General features: G+C 43.6%; 1 protein-coding gene across 4 annotated transcripts in view; it reads right to left on the reverse strand.

Moving 5' to 3' along the window:
- PDE8B (phosphodiesterase 8B) overlaps positions 1 to 18,889 on the reverse strand; it is a 258,802-nt gene that overhangs the window by 24,151 nt on the left and 215,762 nt on the right. For all 4 annotated transcript variants that reach the window (XM_025296373.3, XM_025296371.3, XM_025296370.3 and 1 more), the window contains exon 11: positions 3,950 to 3,992. In XM_025296373.3, the coding sequence (XP_025152158.2) occupies positions 3,950 to 3,992 (43 nt within the window). The remainder of the gene's footprint in view (positions 1 to 3,949; positions 3,993 to 18,889) is intronic.

An 18,889-nucleotide genomic window follows, 5' to 3' on the forward strand; every position in this document is an offset into this window, starting at 1 on the left:
TGCAGATCCCGGGAATGAAGAGAGGGAAAAGCAATTTTATAATCCCAACAATTTCCAACAATTTACCTTTCACTTTCATCCCTGTTTTCTGGTGGGAAAAAAAATACTTAAAAAAATCTGTGTCTTTGCAGACTTTGAATTTAACACTCAAAATGTGCTGTCACGTTAATGTGAAATCTAATTAAACAGTGTGACTGATGCTACCAGTGAGGACCAAAGGCTGAACATGTCAGAAGGGGCTTCAGAAAGATACATTTTCAGGGCATCTGCTGCTTGTACGAGTAACCCATGAGTAAGGAGAAAAACGTAGCCATAAAACAGAGTTTTTCCTCACTGTGCAGATGTGCAGGTTTCAGCAGGGGAAATGCTTTTCTCAGACACCAATAAGTGACCATATTTCAAGAGAGAAAAAGAGATGCAGTGCTTTTTACAAAATTGTCTAGTGACACTAAAAAGTACAAGAGAACACAGTAATTAACAGAACCAGTTCCAGAGCCAAACTGCTGAAATTTCAATCTCCACTACGCCGTCTAAAAGCCGTGTAACCTTGGGAATGTTCCTTCTGAAATCCCAATCTCCACTGCGCCATCTGAAAGCAGTGTATCCTTGGGGATGTTCCTTCTGTGTCTCGGTATCCACAAAATGGGGATGATTACAGCATCTCATTCACAGATTGTTGTGAGATGTAAACGAGTTAATTCATACATAGCACTTGGGACAGCCAGTGCCTGCTACGTAGTAAGTATACAGCTCATGTTGTCTGTTATTATGAATCATGTGTTCATCTGCATGTATAACTCCTTTTCAAGCACACATGGGATCATGTTACAATATTATTTTACTACTTATTATCACTTTGTAATATGTCTTCGATACGTCTCTAGGTCACCTTTTTAACTATTTAATGTTCTTAAATATCTGATTCAATTTTAAACAGTTTAAATCAGCAACTATAGATAGCACTTTAAAAAATCTGATTCAAGTTTTAAAAGTTTAAATCAGTAGTAACTAAATCTGAATTATATTTATATAGCTTAAAGTGGAAGGTGTGTGTGTGCTAAGTCACTTCAGTCGTGTCTGACTCTTTGTGATCCTATAGACCGTAGCCCACCAGACTCCTCTGTCCATGGGATTCCCCAGGCAAGAATACTGGACTGGGTTGCCCTGCCCTCCTCTGGGGGATCTTCCCAACCCAGGGATTGAATCCAGGTCTCTTATGTCTTCTGCACTGGCAGGTGGCTTCTTTACCTCTAGCGCTACATGAGATGCCCAGAGTGGAAGGGAGAAGTATTACAAAGTTAATCTGAACAACAAAGCCTTAGGATCTTGCCTTAAATCACCTAACTTGAAATATTTTACTATCCCTTCGTGTATTTTTCTTTCAGATCCTGCCTTAATAATTTTCCTGGCCTTGGATTTGAGCTTCAGTATTTCTTTAAAAGGGATCTAGAGGACGCGGTACTTCAAGTGATATTGTTAGGATCATATTGCATCTTCCAAACCTGAGAAACTGATGGTCATTTGCAAGACACTGGTTTTGAGCCTCTTCTGGAGCTTAATAATCATATACACCCCTAACATTTGTTTATCAGATAACAAATTAAACCTGACTTATTAAATATTTAAGATTAAATTCAGGATTAAAGAGCACAAGAGTTCCTCAAAGTGCAGTTTCCAAATAAAGCTAAACTAGAGAGACTATATACAGCCCAGGGTGGCTGGTTGAATTCTAAATCATTCATTAGAATTATTCAAAGATGGGAAATGCTTATTCTTTCAGACTTCATTTCAGCTAAACTTAAGAAAATCTTTAACAACAGAAAAGATCAAGGGTTTGCAGAAATTATTTCTTCAATAAAGGCCATTTAAATCAAAGAATTCATTTATTCCTTCTATCAACAGATGTTGTGGAATTTGAATTTAAAAAAGACAGAGAAACAAAGGATGAGAGATTCAAACAGCCATACTCAATGGCAAAAAAGGATACAGTGTCATCAATTCAAAGAAAAAACAAAAACCAGCTAGCATATACTGAGTACTTACTATGCATCAGACATTGTGCTTTGCTATTTATTTAACGATAGTAAATATATAATCATTACAACAAAGTACAATCTCCATTTTACTGATGAGGAAATTTAAACTTGGAGAAATTGTGTGGGTAGCTCAAGGTCAAAGAGCTAATAAGTGGCAGAACTTCTGCTTCCAAGACGGGATGGTTCCAGTTTATCATCAGTGTTCTGTATCTGTTGAGTGTGTATCATATGTAAGGCAATACTGGGCATCATAAAGGACATGAAAATGCTTGTAACAGTTTTAGCTGGTAAGTTAGTTAAAACAATACTCTCACTAGGTTAAGGAAATAAACTAAACCATCTGTGAAAGAAACAAAGTGTGGAGGGAAGAAGAGAAAGATACCAAACAGTTAATTCATTTGACAAATGAAGAACTGAAGGTCAGATCAGATGAAATCTTGCTGAGTAGGTGAAAACACGGTCCACTCCACAACGGAGGAAAGGAATGGCAGAAAGTGAAGAGGAACTGAAAAGCCTCTTGATGAAAGTGAAAGTAGAGAGTGAAAAAGTTGGCTTGAAGCTCAACATTCAGAAAACGAAGATCATGGCATCTGGTCCCATCACTTCATGGCAAATAGATGGGGAAACAGTGGAAACAATGTCAGACTTTATTTTTTTGGGCTCCAAAATCAGTGCAGATGGTGACTGCAGCCATGAAATTAAAAGATGCTTACTCCTTGGAAGAAAAGTTATGACCAACCTAGACAGCATATTCAAAAGCAGAGACAGTACTCTGCCAACAAAGGTCTGTCTAGTCAAGGCTATGGTTTTTCCTGTGGTCATGTATGGATGTGAGAGTTGGACTGTGAAGAAAGCTGAGCGCCGAAGAATTGATGCTTTTGAACTGTGGTGTTGGAGAAGACTCTTGAGAGTCCCTTGGACTGCAAGGAGATCCAACCAGTCCATTCTGAAGGAGATCAGTCCTGGGTGTTCTTTGGAAGGAATGATGCTAAAGCTGAAACTCCAGTACTTTGGCCACCTCATGCGAAGGGTTGACTCATTGGAAAAGCCTCTGATGCTGGGAGGGATTGGGGGCAGGAGGAGAAGGGGACGACAGAGGATGAGATGGCTGGATGGCATTACCGACTCAATGGACGTGAGTTTGGGTAAACTCTGGGAGTTGGTGATGGACAGGGAGGCCTGGCATACTGCAATTCACGGGGTTGCAAAGAGTCAGACATGACTGAGCGACTGAACTGAGCTGAACTGAAGTAGGCCAGGGCCCACTATGTGCTACGTAAGTACGCCTAAGTGGCTGGGAAGCCCCCAGCCGCGGGGAGAAGGTGCTGTCTGTACAGGAATGAGAGTTGTACATTGTTGGTGGCAGATTGATTTTTCCCTCTAATGATCAAAGAATTCCAGACCTTTCCGATGTAGAGGTCATTAGTTCAGCCCCCTCTTTTCATGGGAGAGGAAACCAGGAGTCAGTGAGCCTTGCTCAACGGATGATGTGCGGGTGTGGGCAGCTGGAATGGTGGCTCGCCGCCCCTGGTCCCGGGAGGGCCTGTTCACGTTTCACTGACTGCTGCAGAGAAGGGGAGCCTGCCTGCGGTGTGACGACAGCGACCTCTCTGGGCCTCCGGGCTGCGCTCTGCTGGGAGTTTATCTGCTCCCCATGGTCTCCAGGCAGCAAAAGAAGCCAGGACGGGGAAGGCATTCAGGGGAAAAGGTTGCCATGCATGAAGATTCAAAGCCTTTTAAGGGATCCTGCTTTTAACCTGGCTCTCAAACCTTTCGTTATCAGCACTGAGGTATCGGCAATTCAAGTTTCCAGGGTGGTGAAACTGCCAATCCAGGCTTCTTCAGACTGATTCATAGACTTGAGCCCACAAATCCCACCCAACCGTGTAAGAGTGAAATTGCAGTATTCTCACCTGTCTGAGAATTGTCTCCTGAATCACGATGAATCTTGAGAATCTAAAGTTGTTCAGAAGTTTGGTAAAAGCAAGAAAAAGAGATTTAAAATATGGTATTAGTTACATTTCCAACCAGTTTCATTAAAAACTCTGACGAGTTCAAGAAAGGAAGACATTGCACAGATAATATGAACAGATGAAAGATGTACACAGGTGATAACACTACAAATTCTCTATTACATCCAGACACTTGTAAGACGCCTGCGTCTGAGAACAGGAAGACAGCCGAGGGATGCTCTTGCTAAGCAAGACATCTAGATCTCCAGTCAGCTGTTCTCATTTTTGACAGTCTACAGAAATGCAGAAAGACAAAAAAAATTTAAAACAAGATTAAACATTTTTATCAGGGTATCATATGTACCCTGTTTTTATTTCAGACATATTGTACATTTTTCCTGTAATATAAAAGCAGTCCGAATTTAAGCCTAGAATTCAAAAAAACCTTTCAAAAAAGCTCTTCAAACACACATCAATTATAGACAGAGTCAATTTACTAAACGTTTCTTCACAAGGTCTTAACTTTAGATTCAGTTTGGCTGAATACTTTTTCAGTATCAATTTTTTATGCTGCTGCTTGGTAAATATCTGTCAAATGCTGAGTGAAGTCATTAACAGTAGAAATAATAAATATGCTTCCTTTGGGGGGTTCTGATTTCTCATGTTGATAACTCAGACATTGATTCTGGGCACATCTAGCTGTCATAATTATAACCAGGCTGCTTTGCTGCTAAATCCACCTATTTCCGGTTTCCAAAACCACCATACGTTTGTAGGCACTGAATGAATGGAGTAAGCTAACCTGAAGAGCAAGACAGATGAGTGTGTAGGACTGTTTATGAAGGAAGATAGTGTGGTTTAGCAACATCAGCTGTAACAGCCAGAAGTCCCATATATTAATATATCAGATACAGGTAAAATGTTCCAGCTTGATTGACCCATTGAAAAATAATCACGTAAAACTGAAGTGTTAATTATAGGGGGTTTTGTATGAACTGTTCTGCACAGTTCATTCCATGTAATTACAGAAACAGTTTCATGGCCAGCCTGTGTGAGATCTTGGTCTTACAGGTGACCAAAGGGCTCTGACTCATTTATCCCACAATTATGGGATCTTTTTATTTCTTCTGTTTTTTTCTGGTTCTTCTTACATTTTATTTGGCTTCATTGGGTTTTAGTCAGAGCATGTGGGATCTAATTCCCCAACCAGGAATAGAACCCCAGGCCCTCTGCATTAGGGGTGCAGAGTCTTAGCCACTGGACCACCAGAGAAGACCCTGTTTTGTTTTTTCTTTACAAATGAAGACCATTTGCTCAAAGCTACTGAGTGCAATATCAATTTTTGATATACCAAATGAGTACAGCTTTTTCTCAGTCAACTTTTTCGCTCAAAACCAAGTCATCGTTAAATGAAAGTTTTCTCTCTGAATCACAATCCACCTTTCCTTAAGGACCAAAGTCCCATGGCTCCCCAGATCACACACCAAAAACCCTTTCTTGTCTTTCACTGAGCTCCCCAAGCCCACTGACTGGACTGTGGACCTCCCAGGAGGGCAACACAAGCTTTGTATTCAGTCTAATGGAACTCGAGGAAGCCCAAGGTCCAAGCGAGGCCCAGACCAGCCCTGCCTTTAGGATGATGGGCTCCACGTTACAGACAGCAGAGACTGGAAACCCTCCTCAACCAGCCGACCATCACTGGCTTCAGGAGCAGAGCTTCTGAGTGCCGTGTCAGGCCATGACTCGCTTCACAGTCCTCTGTGGTCAGAACTGTGCCTGGCGGCAGCTGGCCTCCCACACCTCAGCAGGGCTAGGTTTTTACTGAAGCTTCTGACTCACAATCCATGTGCCTCTCCTAGACACCTCCTTTTACAACCAAAGGTTCACTTGAATGAAAAAAATCTTACAGAATCACAATTTTCTTGGAAGGCTAAACCCATCCATCATTTATAACTTGGTATGAATGCTTCCACTACAATTATTTCCTCGTAATTCTCAGTCACTCACTGAGAAAACGGGCCTCCCTGGTGGCTCAGTGGTAGTGAATCCACCTGCAATGCAGGAGACGTGGGTTTGATCCCTGGGTCGCGAAGATCCCCTGGAGGAGGAAATGATAACCTACTCCAGTAATCTTGTCTGGGAAATCTCATGGACAGAGGAGCCTGGCCGGCTACAGTCCAGGGGGTTGCAAAGGGTCTGACGTGACTAAAGTGACTGAGCACACAGGAAACGCACAGAAAGTGAGCGGCTGTGTGGCTGGGCATTCACTGGTGGGCAGTCAGATGAGGCTCGTGGGCCTGTGGACTGTGGGCAGGAATAGAGGAGGGGCCACCCCTCCTGTGACTATGGCAGCCTTCTCTTCCATGTTTGCACAGGGCTAGCAGTTCGACACCGGCAACCTGGTCATTACAATGTCCGTGCAAGGGAGGGAGGGTCGTCATTCCTTCTGACAGATGGAGAAGTCGAGGGACTTCCCTGAACCACGCAGCCAGCACTTGGCAGATCTCAATTCCAAACCCGGCTCTCTCTAGATCTAAAGCCACTTCCTCTTTGTCACGAGTTGCTCTCTATGGTTAGGCCCCAGAAGGGCAGCCTGGGGCTCAGGCTTGTTAAACTGGGTCTGAGGACACACTGCTCTGGTTCAGTGAAGGGCATCTGTTTGAATATAATTCCCTTTGTAACTCTGGAGAAGACATGACTCTGCTATGGATAGGCTTTGTCACGTGCACGCTAAAGCGAAGCAAAGAATCCTAATTTAAAGGCCACACAACAGCCAATCTCTCCAGAGTGTGGTGTTTTGTTCCCCCTCTTGCAATGGAAGTGCATCTATAAATGACTAAGAATTCTGACATCCTGTGTCCCACAGGCTTCAGCACGAAGGTGCTGCAATATGAATACTGCTGGCCTGGCCGGTGCCACGCCTGCCAGAGCTCAGAACTGGAATTTCTTTTTAATAGCAAGGTCTTGGAGGCTTACAGCCTATTTTGGGGGAAAACATTTCATAATTCCAATGTTTTAGTTACCTAACATACTATAGGTTCCCGCAAGTGTTGCTGTCCTTGTGCTAAATGCTGTGTACAGACACTGGATTATGCTTGGCTCTTAAAAACACTGCAGGTTCTAGATGTGTGTGCATGCATGTCAAGGTCATTTGATTGTTTTCCTCTTAAAGAATAACCGTTTAACAGTGGTATTCTCAGGACTTCCCTGGTGGTCCAGTGGTTAGGAATCCACCTTGCAATGCGGGGGATGCAAGTTTGATCCCCAGTCAGGGAACTAAGATTCCAAATGCTGCAGGGCAGCTCAGCCGACTGAAGCCCGCATGACTCACCTAGAGAGCCTGCACCCAGCAGTTACTGAGCCGCACGCTCTGGAGCCTGCGTGCCACAACTCAGACCCAACGCAGCCAAGTACATACGTATCCAAATAAATAAAACTGTAAAAAGATATTTTCTCTGCACATCCACCAGAACGCTTAAAACTAAAAAGAAATTCTGTCAAGTATGTGGAACAACTGCAACTCTTACACACTAGAGGGTGTATAAAGTTGTACAGTCACTATGAAAAAGGTCTGGCATTTCTTATAACATTAAATGTATGCCGACCCTGTGACCCAGCTCCTCGGTGTTCAGTTCCACTCCTGAGTTATCTACCCAAGATAAATGAGAGCATATATTCACAAAAAGACTTGCCTAAGAATGTTCAAAGGAATCCAAATGGAAAGCAGCTCACAAGTCTATCAACAAGAGAAATAAACTGTGGTAGAAATAAAAAGGAAAAAAAATACCGATACATACAACATACACGCATGCTGAGTACGTGTCTGACTCTTTGTGACCCCCTGGACTGTAGCCCGCCAGGCTTCTGTCCATGGAATTTCCCAGGCCAGAATACTGGAGCAGGTTGTCATTTCCTTCTCCAGGGGATCTTCCCGACCCACCCAGGGACTGATCCTGTATATCCTGTGGTTCCTGAATGGCAGGTGGCAGGTGGATTCTTTACCATTGAGCCACCTGGGAAGCCCACGTACAAGATAAATGAATCTCAAAACATTGATAATGAATGAAAGAAGCCAACACAAAAGAAGAGATGCTTCAGGAAGCTCTGGAACAAGCAAAACTAATCTATGGTCACAGAAGTCAGAACAATGTTACCTCCGGGGGTGGGAAGGAAGGGAGCAGAGGCAGGGATAACTGGGAAGCGGGCGTAAGGGAATGTCTGGGGCGGGCAGGTTTGAAATCTTGATGGGGTCTGTGTTACAGAGGCACATGCATTTGTCAAAATACAAGGACTGTTATACTTAGGGTTTGTACATTTCACCATATGTAACCTTTACTAAGAAATGAAAAAACTCTCAACCACATATTAAATTCAAATTAATAATATGCATGCCAAACTACCAAGGGGTGAAATGTCCTGATGTCTGCAACTTAATTTGAAATCTATCAAAGAACAAGATGGACTGATGGATGAATCGAGGGAGGGATAGATGGACTGATAGATATATAGATAGACAGATGATTGAGCAAAGTGTTAATTACAGAACCTAGGTGGTACGTATATGTATTTACTTAAAATTTTTCTCTTCTGTGTTTGAAGAATTTCATAACAAAATATTGAGAAAATTATATGGATTTATGGATTGATAGCTAAAAATTGGAAGTCTGAAACAATTTCAAAATCAGTGAAAATAAATAAGATGAAGAAAATTGAGAACAGCCTGAAACTGAGCGAGGTGAGTGACATGTCCCCGTCCTGGGGACTCTGCCATGAACCTGGGCATGAAAAGGATGTTCCACTTCAAACCATAGCTATGGAATTGTAGACAGCAGCTGCCAATCTTAGAAGCATAAGATTTACCTAGGTAACTATTTAATACACTGATTTTAATAATTTTATTGATTGATTTTGTGCATCATGGAGTTATAAATGAACCTAAATCCTGATGTCTCTTCTAGGAGAAAAACTCTGAAATAACTTTTTTTAAAAATGAACAATCACAAGACTTTTTAGCAGTTAAAATGAATCAAGGCCAGGATGAGTACAATAACAAGCTACTAAGCAAAGAAATACTAGATACCTCCTTCAGCATGCGTTTCGGAATCACCTTGGGAGAGTGTGAACAGACCTTGGGTAGAAATGTCTAATCTGCTTTTGTCACCATGGAATGACAGAGTTATACAAGGATTGTAGTTAAAACCACCAGATTTCCCGGTATGTGAGCTGGGTGTGTGTGTGTAGCGGGGGCGGTCATCCTTGATGCTTCATTTTCTCTCATCCTCACATCTAGTCCATCATCAAATCTTGTAAAATCTCATTTCTAAACCTTTCTGGGATTACCCACTTCTCTCCATTGAAAAAGTACAGGCTACCATCAGTTCTCATCTGAACTCTGACCTCAGCAATAATCTTCCCAACTTAATCCATTTTCAACTTTTCAATCAGGATCCTGCAAAATTGTACATTGAATCCTGCCACTTTCCTGCTTAAAACTCACACTTCCCACCTGGTCTTGGGGTCAGCCCCATGTGATGACCCGGCTATGAGAGGCTGCAGTGTGGCCTGGCCCTGCAGTTCCCCAGAGGTACCCTTGAGCCCTGCCACTCTGCCCTGGGCTCCCAGTTTGTGGTCTGCACTGCCATCCCCATCTCTCTGATTTTCCCATGCTCTTTGCTACCACAGATATACAAGCCTGGAAGCTTCCCAGTCCACTCTCTTCCTTTTGCCCATCTGTCCTCCAAATCTGAGCTGAGGGTGGTTTCTCAGGGAAGCCTTCCCAGGTATTTCCTGCCCATCCCTGTCCCTCATGAGGTTAGGTTCTAGTTTCACATGTTCTCAATGGGCTTTGCCTTTGTTGCATTTTATACAGTTCATAACTCTGTGCTTATTTCACTGTCTGTCATCCTTCGCAACTACAAGTCCCACTTATAGCAGGAGCAGTGTCTCACTTGATTACCCTTGTATACTTGAGCACCCTAGTACTGACTGCTAACACAGGAACTTCGTGTGGAAGTACACTAAATATCCGTGCACACAACAGGGAGATTACTCAGGTTCTTTACCTTAAAGCTTGTGGTGAAAACACTGCTAATGATTTGCCCATCATACTGGTTTTTGTTGATTATACTTAATACTGAAGTCTCTAAAGTGCTTCACGGTACGGTTCAGTTCAGTTGCTCAGTTGTGTCCCACTCTTTGCAACCCCATGGACTGCAGCGTGGCGTGGCTTCCCTGTCCATAACCAACTCCCAGAGCTTGCTCAAACTCATGTCTGAGTCAGTGATGCCATCCAACCATCTCATCCTCTGTCCACCCTTTCTCTTCCTGCCTTCAATCTTTCCCAGCACCAGGGTCTTTTCCAATGAGTCAGTTCTTCACATCAGGTGGCCACAGTATTAGAGCTTCAGCTTCAGCATCAGTCCTTCCAATGAGTATTCAGCTGATCTCCTTTAGGATGGACCTGTTGGATTGCCTTGCAGTCCAAGAGACTCTCAAGAGTCTTCTCCAACACCACCATTAAAAAGTATCAATTCTTCAGCGCTCAACTTTCTTTATGGTCCAACTCTCACATCCATACGTGACTACTGGAAAAACCATAGCTTTGACTAGACGGACCTTTGTCAGTAATGTCTCTGCTTTTTAATATGCTGTCTAGATTTGTCATAGCTTTACTTCCAAGGAGCAAATATCTTAATTTCACGGCTGCAGTCACTGTCTGCAGTGATTTTGGAGCCCAAGAAAATAAAATCTCTCAATGTTTCCATTGTTTCTCCATCTATTTGCCATGAAGTTACGGGACCAGATGCCATGATCTTCATTTTTTGAATGTTTTAAGCCAGGTTTTCCACTCTTCTCTTTCACTTTCATCAAGAGGCTCTTTAGTTGCTCTTCACTTTCTGCCATAAGGGTGGTGTCATCTGGATATCTGAGGTTATTGATATTTCTCCCAGCAATCTTGATTCCAGCTTGCGCTTCTTCCAGCCAGCATTTCTCATGATGTACTCTGCATATAAGTTAAATAAGCACAGTGACTATATACAGCCTTGATGTATCCCTTTCCCAATTTTGAACCAGTCTGTTGTCCCATGTCTGGTTCTAACTGTTGCTTCTTGACCTGCATACAGGTTTCTCAGGAGGCAGGTAAGGTGGTCTGCTATTTCCGTCTCTTTAAGAATTCTCCACAGTTTGTTTTGATCCACAATCAAAGGCTTTGGCATAGTCAATAAAGCAGAAGTAGATATTTTTCTGGAATTCTCTTGCCTTTTCTATGATCCAATGGATGTTGGCAATTTGATCTCTGGTTCCTCTGCCTTTTCTAAATCCAGCTTGAACATCTGGAAGTTCTCGGTTCACGTACTGTTGAAGCCTAGCTTGGAGGATTTTGAGCATTATTTTGCTAGCGTGTGAGATGAGTACAATTGTGCAATTGAGCATTCTTTGGTATTGTCCTTCTTTGGGATTAGAATGAAAACTGACCTTTTCCAGTCCTGTGGCCACTGCTGAGTTTTCCAAATTTGCTGGCATATTGAGTGCAGCACTTTCACAGCATCATCTTTGAGGATTTGAAATAGCTCAGCCATCACCTCCACTAGCTTTGTTCACAATGATGCTTCCTAAGATCCGTTTGACCTCGCACTCCAGGATGTCTGGCTCTAGGTGAGTGATCACACCATCTTGATTATCTGGGTCGTGAAGATATTTTTTGTACAGTTCTTTTGTGTATTCTTGCCACCTCTTCTTAATACCTTCTGCTTCTGTTAGGTCCCTACCATTTCTGTCCTTTATTGTGCCCATCTTTGCATGAAATATTCCCTTGATAGCTCTAATTGTCTCGAAGAGGCCTCTAGTCTTCCCCATTCTATTGTTTTCCTCTATTTCTTTGCATGGTAGTGTACTGATAAGGAATTTTCCCAGTAAATGTGCTCCAACGGCGCTAAATCTGTGACAGCAGAAGAACTGGTGGGACGTCGAGCAGTCACACTCCTGGGTGCACCTCATCCCGGAACTTGCTGCCCCTCTGATTCACTGCTGTGTTTCCTGTCATAATCTATGCAGTTATCAACCCGGCAGCTACTAGACATTCATTTATAAAGGAACGATGAGTGACTTTGAAAGATTTCTTGATCATACAGAAGAGTGTTGGCTTTGATCAGTTTTCAACCTCAGGCTTGGAGAAGGCGATGGCACCCCACTCCAGTACTCTTGCCTGGAGAATCCCATGGATGGAGGAGCCTGGTGGGCTCCCGTCTATGGGGTTGCACAGAGTTGGACATGACTGACGTGACTTAGCAGCAGCAGCAGCACAGCAATCTCAGGCTTTACATTATTTGCTTGTTTTCTGCATCTTCCCCTAACCCAAATATTATGAAAAACTGTACAGACCTGGTTAAAATGAAGAAAAGTACTATTCTCTTAAATCCTCAGTGTAAGCAGTCTGTGAGTGAACATTCTCGATCAGTGACTTCATGACGAAACCGAATGCTTTGATGTACTTGACAAGACTGCAGTAATCGTGGAGGTTGAATGCTGGATGAGAGACCTGACTATGGGAACTGAGTCATTCAAGACCCTCCCTCATTCACATGCAGCCAAAGTGACAGAGTAAGTGGTATAATACAGAACTGCTTTGATCATCTTTCTTTACTGAAAATACTTTGATGAGTTTTCCCTTGGAAGGTATGAATATCTGATGTAGAGATCAAATATCCTTTCTGTCTGCTCTATTAAAAAAAAAAAAAACACAACCACTTGAAGATACACTTCTCAAACTTCCCAAACAGCAAAACAAATACCAAACAATGAACCCGAAAACACTGAAAGAAAATTCATGCCACATGCTGGATCCCCGGCCTCAATGGTTACCTTTACATAAGCTCCCAAAGTCAGGGCCGAGTTGGTGCCATTGTTTTCATGCACTGAGTCTGGTTTCTCCAGATGCTACGGCACCAAGACAGAGAAGTTGCCTGGATGCCAACCTTGACGCCCGGTGTCAGATCTCCTCACTGCAGGTAATTTCATGAGGATAACAGACTCAACATGACCTTCTCTCTCCTCTTTTATCTTGATGGTAATTGAAAATGCTACTTATATCAAAGCTACATGCATTGGCTTGATATCAATGAAAATACATACAAATATTTGAGATTACAGAAGATTAAAAAGAAAGATCTCAAGCTGCTTTTTTTTTCAGGTCATTTGTTATATTCAAGACAAATGTAGAAATAAATATCTCCAGTTCTGGAAAGTAATTTTCTTGGGAAAATTTAAACACCCTTCTGTGCAATGTCTGATCTAGCATGTTCAGATATCACTGGTATCCCTTGGTCAAAATTTCTTTTACTTCAGTCCTAGTATCCCCTGGCCCTGCATTCAACATGCAGGAACCTTTACACAGAGAAGGACTCTCATTACGTAGCCCAGTGATAATCATTTCTGTATGGTTATCTCTTGGGGAAACACTTAATGCAAGCCACCGTTCAGGTTTAGATGGCTTGTCTTTTTCCCCTTGTCCAGTTTCTCCTTTAATTGCTATCAAATACCTACAATGTAAGCACCACCTTGCTGCATACCTGGACAACAGTGGGTTTTCTAATATGGAAATAGGATAGTGATTCTCAGACTTCCTCCCAGAACTGGATCTCTAACAACTTCCCCGGTGAGCCAGGGCTGCAAGCGTGGGGGCCGCACAGCAGTTCCTGAGGCCGCCCTCTTCAGCACGCTCTGTGCACCAGCAGATGGGAACACCCAGGAGCTTGTGAACTCTGCTCTCAGGCTCACGCTGAACAGAATCTGCATTCTAACGTGTCATCTCTAAGTGAACTGATTATAACTACAGTTTGAGAAACACTGATTCAAGTGGAAAAATCATAGGCTCGCCGACAGATTTTTTTTAAAATCTCCACTCACAGCTGTGTAAACTAATGAGCTTCACGGAGTCTCAGTTTCCCTAATGGGTAAATGGGACCAATGCCTACCTTTTAGGATCTAAGAGGATCAAACGAGATAACGTGTACAAAAGGCCTGGCCCACTAGCTCTCAGGCTGGTCTGTTACGTTGCAATCCCACAGAAGGCTGGGAAACCACACAGCTGTGCCCACCCCCATGATGTCAGTAGGTCGAGGTCAGGGCCCCAGAACTTGCTTGAAATGCAAGTTCTGTGAGGCTGAGGCTGCTGAGTCAGTGGCCCTACTTTGAGAACCACTGGCCTGGCAAATAGTGGATGCCCAGATAAGGCTGGATCCCTCTGACTGCTCTTGCAGAGAGGTATCCTGTTCCCTGAGAATCTGGCTGCAGTGCCGCTCACTATGCCAGGGCTGATCTTAGTTTATGGAAATCGTTTCCTTTAAGGCAGACACATAAGCAGCACACGTGCGTTTTTCGCTTTCATGCCGTCATTTCTCTAGCCTCTGCCCCTCACTGCTAGGGACAAAGAGAAACTTACAGATAAATCACCCCAGAAAAAAATGTCATTGTGCTTAAAGCTCTTGCTCTCAAGGAACTGTCCATGACTGATGGCACTTTTGCTAAATATTCTGTTGTGTGAACTCAGATGACTGCTGGATTTTGTCAGGAGAGGGAGGGAACTGCAGCAACCTAACATTTTCCCCACTCCTGTTACTCCAGCACTCGACAGAGTCATTAAACTGCTTAATGACACCCAGGCTTTGCTGGCACTGTGATTAGCAAAAGATAGAAGCCACCAGCAGGCCCCTTGCTTAATAAATCAGGCCCTTTGGAAGCTACCCAGAGGCGGGGACAGCACAAAAGGAAAAATAAGCAATAAGGAGAGGACAGAAAGGTGAAACAGCTTTATCACTGTGTCCCGAGGTTCTGAAAATGCTGTTCATCAGAATCTTTGCTTACATTTTGTGAAAAGTCACCCCTGGGAGGGAAAAAAGGGCATCTCTAATGGATACCCCTTCTTCTAACTTCAGCTGAAGAATCATGTATTGGTTCTGTGAGACAAAGATGTTTAGGACCTGCTCTCAAGGGATTTACTAATAGGGGACGAAAATCAACGGCTGTCACAGTGAATTTGCTCATTCCGTGTTTGATGAGCGTGTACTATGTGTCAGGCAATGTTCTAGACACTGGGAATACGACAGAAAACAAAACAGATAGTTTTAGGAAGCTGGTTTGAGTGTCAAGATGGCATTTCACAAATGGTGTGATGCTGAGGGGTTAAAATTCAAGTTTGGGGCATTTCAAAACTTGATGCTAAACAGCCTGGACCCTCCTATTCAATTCATCTGTCCTCTAATGCTTTTCCAAGCCTTCTGGGTTTATCAAGAAGAAAGCCTCAGGCAGGTCCCAGTCTCCAAACTTTCAACCAACAGCTGTAGTGTCCAGATTTGCTAACCCCGTGGCGTTTTTCCTGCTCTGATCTGTTTTACTGTTATCTTCCATTATGACTAGCGGCTATGGCATTCCATTTTATGGTAGTGACTCCCATGATGATACGAAGTATTACAAGCGACTGCTTCAAGGAAGAGGAAGAACTTTCTCTACATGCAGATGAGATGGTACCATACCTAGAAAATCGTGAGGACTCCAGACAAAAACTACTACAGCTAATAAGTGGATTCAGCAAAGTAGCAGGATACGAGATCAGCATGCACAATCAGTTGCATTTCTTTACACTAACAATGAAATATCAGAAAAGAAATGTAGACAAATAATACCTTTTAAAATAGCACCAAAAAAAAAAAAATACCCAGGACTAAACTGACCAAGGAGGTGCACGACGTATGCTGAGAACTATAAAACACTAATAAAGGAAACTGAAGATGATTCAAAAATGTTAAGATATCCCATGATCTTGGATTGGAAGATATTGTTAAAGGTATTGTTTAATATTGTTAAAATGGCAATTCTACCCAAATCAATCTACAAATTTAATGTGATCTCTATCAAAATACCCATGACATTCTTCACAGAACTAGAACAAATAATCCCAAAATAAATAAAAGATCCAGAACTTCCAAAGCAATCCTTAAGGGAAAAAACAAAGCAAGAAGCATAACTCTACCAGACTTCAGACAATATTACAAAGCTACAGTAATCAAAACAGTGTTAATGATACCAAGACAGACATATGGATCAGTGAAACAGAATAGAGCCCAGAAATAAACCTACACATTTACAGCCAATTGATCTTCAACAACGACGGTAAGAATATAAAATGGGAAAAAGACAATCTCTTCAGCAAGTGGTGTTGGGAAAGTTGGACAGTGCATGTAAATCAATGCAGTTAGAACCATCCTCACACAATGTACAAAAATAAACTCAAAAGCCTTAAAGATCTGAAGATAAGACAAGACACCATAGAACTCCTATAAGAGAGCATGGGCAAACCATTCTCTGACATAAATCATACCAAAGTTTGCTTAGGTCAGTAGCCCAAGATAATAGCCACTCATTTGGAGCCGTTTCTTTGCTTTCTTTCCTCTTTTAAAAATTATTTATGTATTTAGGTTTTCAGTGCTGGGCGTGGGCTTTCCCTAGTCGCACTGAGTGGGCACTACCCTTCCTGCAGCGCGCGAGCTTCTCTTCGTGGTGGCTTCTCTTGCTGCGGAGTGTGGGCTCCGCAGTTGCAGCGCTCAGGCTTAGCTGCCCTGGGGCGTGTGGAATCTTCCCGGACCAGGGATGGGCCCTTGCATTGGCAGGCGGATTCTCTACCACAGGACCACCATGGAAGTCCCTTTGCTTTCCTTTCTATCTCACCCCCACAATACCTCATTTGGCAGAAAATATGGATAATTCTTTGGTCAAAGCAACTCTTCCATGCATCTTTTCTTTTCCATGCATCTTTAAGATGAAGTCTATCCATGCTCCTTTATTTCTCTGTTTTCCTATATCTGAGTATTGTCTATTTGACTTAATAAAACTAGAACAGAGGGTGCCTTTTTTCTTCTGGGTAGCTCATCAAGTCCCTTTCCAGTGATTAACTTGTAAGATATAATGCTGATAACTTAAGTATGAATAAATTCAGATAACCTAATTTAATCTGAGGGTTTCTCTGGTGGCTCAGTGGTAATGAATCTGTCAATGCAGGAGACACGGGTTCAATCCCTGATCTAGGAATATCTCTTGGAGAAGGAAAGGGAAACCACTCCAGTATTTTTGCCTGGAAAATCCCATGGACAGAGGATCCTGGTGGGCTATAGTCCCTGCCCCCTCTTCCCCCACCCCTCCCCGCCGTGCAGAGAATTGGACCCACGTTGCAACAACCACAACAATTTAATGTGAATGTGTCCACCACCTACCTTGCACTGCATAAGGCCCTTCAGGGAAGGGGCAGTCAACATGGAGAAGAAGCTGAAAGCTGCTTGGGGTGACAAGTGGAGGAGAAGAGAGCCTGGACAAGGCCTGTGTGATGCACCAGGAAGTACAGCCATGGCCCTCACAGTCCAGAGGTCATTCTGAAGGGGCTATGCAGCAGAACAACTGGATTTCTATCTCTGCCTCGTAATACGTAACTGAGACTTTGGAACCAGAGTGAAGGAAGGTGCCAAAAAGCTGAACTTTCTAGAGTGTAGGCTCCAGGGGGAGAGTGTGTCACAGGAGTGACAGGGGCCAAGTTCTGGAACTTATGTCACCTTGGTAGATCTTATAGGCAACAGAGAGCCAGTGGAAAATTTTAAGGTAGAAATGAATGAGCTGAGTGGTGTCCTGGGAAGATGAATTTGGCATCTTCCCAGATTCATCTTCTGGTGCAGGATGGACTGGGAGAGAAGGACTAGCTTCTGCTCAGGAACTGTGGAGAAAGGGAGTGTTCTCCTGGAGGAGGAAGAGAGTTGGATCTGAAAGACCATGCTGAAGTTGCACTTGCTTCTCTAAATGCTGCTACTGAAAATGGGATGCTGAAGGTCGAGTTCTCTTGGGAATCAAATTATCTTCACACTGGAGGAACCCTATCCTCCCCTGGGGGGAGACTGGTCACAAAGGCCAGGCCATCTCCACTGGCTCCTGCCGATGGGTTGGAGGTGACAGTCGCGTTCTAGTGGGACAGCCATGGGAGCCAGCGCACGGATGGGAAGACGCACGGATGAGAAGACACCATGGGAGCCAGCGCACGGATGAGAAGACACCATGGGAGCCAGTGCACGGATCAGAAGACGCACGGATGAGAAGACACCATGGGAGCCAGCGCACGGATGAGAAGACACCATGGGAGCCAGCGCACGGATGAGAAGACGCACAGGCGAGAAGACACCATGGGAGCCAGCGCACGGATGAGAAGACGCACGGATGAGAAGACACGCAGATGACTCACCTATGTCTGCGACTCAGTGTCGTTACAGCCTTAGCGAAGTGCAAACTTCTCCAGGCTACAAGTGGTATTTCCAGAATTAAAGGTCAGGGTACTGCCAGCCAGACTAGCTGGAAAGTATGCTCTGGGCCAGAGATTACATCAGCCACAGAAGCCACAGCCCTGCTTCACGGCGCCCTCCATGAGGGGTGACGCCCTCTCTCTGTACCCCTGAACCAGGAGGAATGCAGACCTCACCCCAGAGAGTGCATCAGGACTCTGGCTCACCTTCAGCTGCAGAAGGATGAGATTCGTTCTGAACAAACCCAGACCAGTGGTTTTCCTTTCCTTTTTTCCGTTCCCTTTTTGGGAAAAATATTGTGTTGTCTCAGGAAACTAAATTTCAACACCCCCTCTTCTTTGTGCTTTTGAACTGTGGTGTTGGAGAAGACTCTTGAGAGTCCCTTGGACTGCAAGGAGATCAAACCAGTCCATCCTAAAGGAAATCAATCCTGAATTTTTATTGGAAGGACTGATGCTGAAGCTGAAACTCCAATACTTTGGCCACCTGATGTGAAGAACTGACTCATTGGAAAAGACCTGATGCTGGGAAAGATTGAGGGCAGGAGGAGAAGGGGATGACAGAGGAT

Source organism: Bubalus bubalis, chromosome 11 (genome assembly GCF_019923935.1).
Source record: "Bubalus bubalis isolate 160015118507 breed Murrah chromosome 11, NDDB_SH_1, whole genome shotgun sequence".
Taxonomy (NCBI): domain Eukaryota; kingdom Metazoa; phylum Chordata; class Mammalia; order Artiodactyla; family Bovidae; genus Bubalus; species Bubalus bubalis.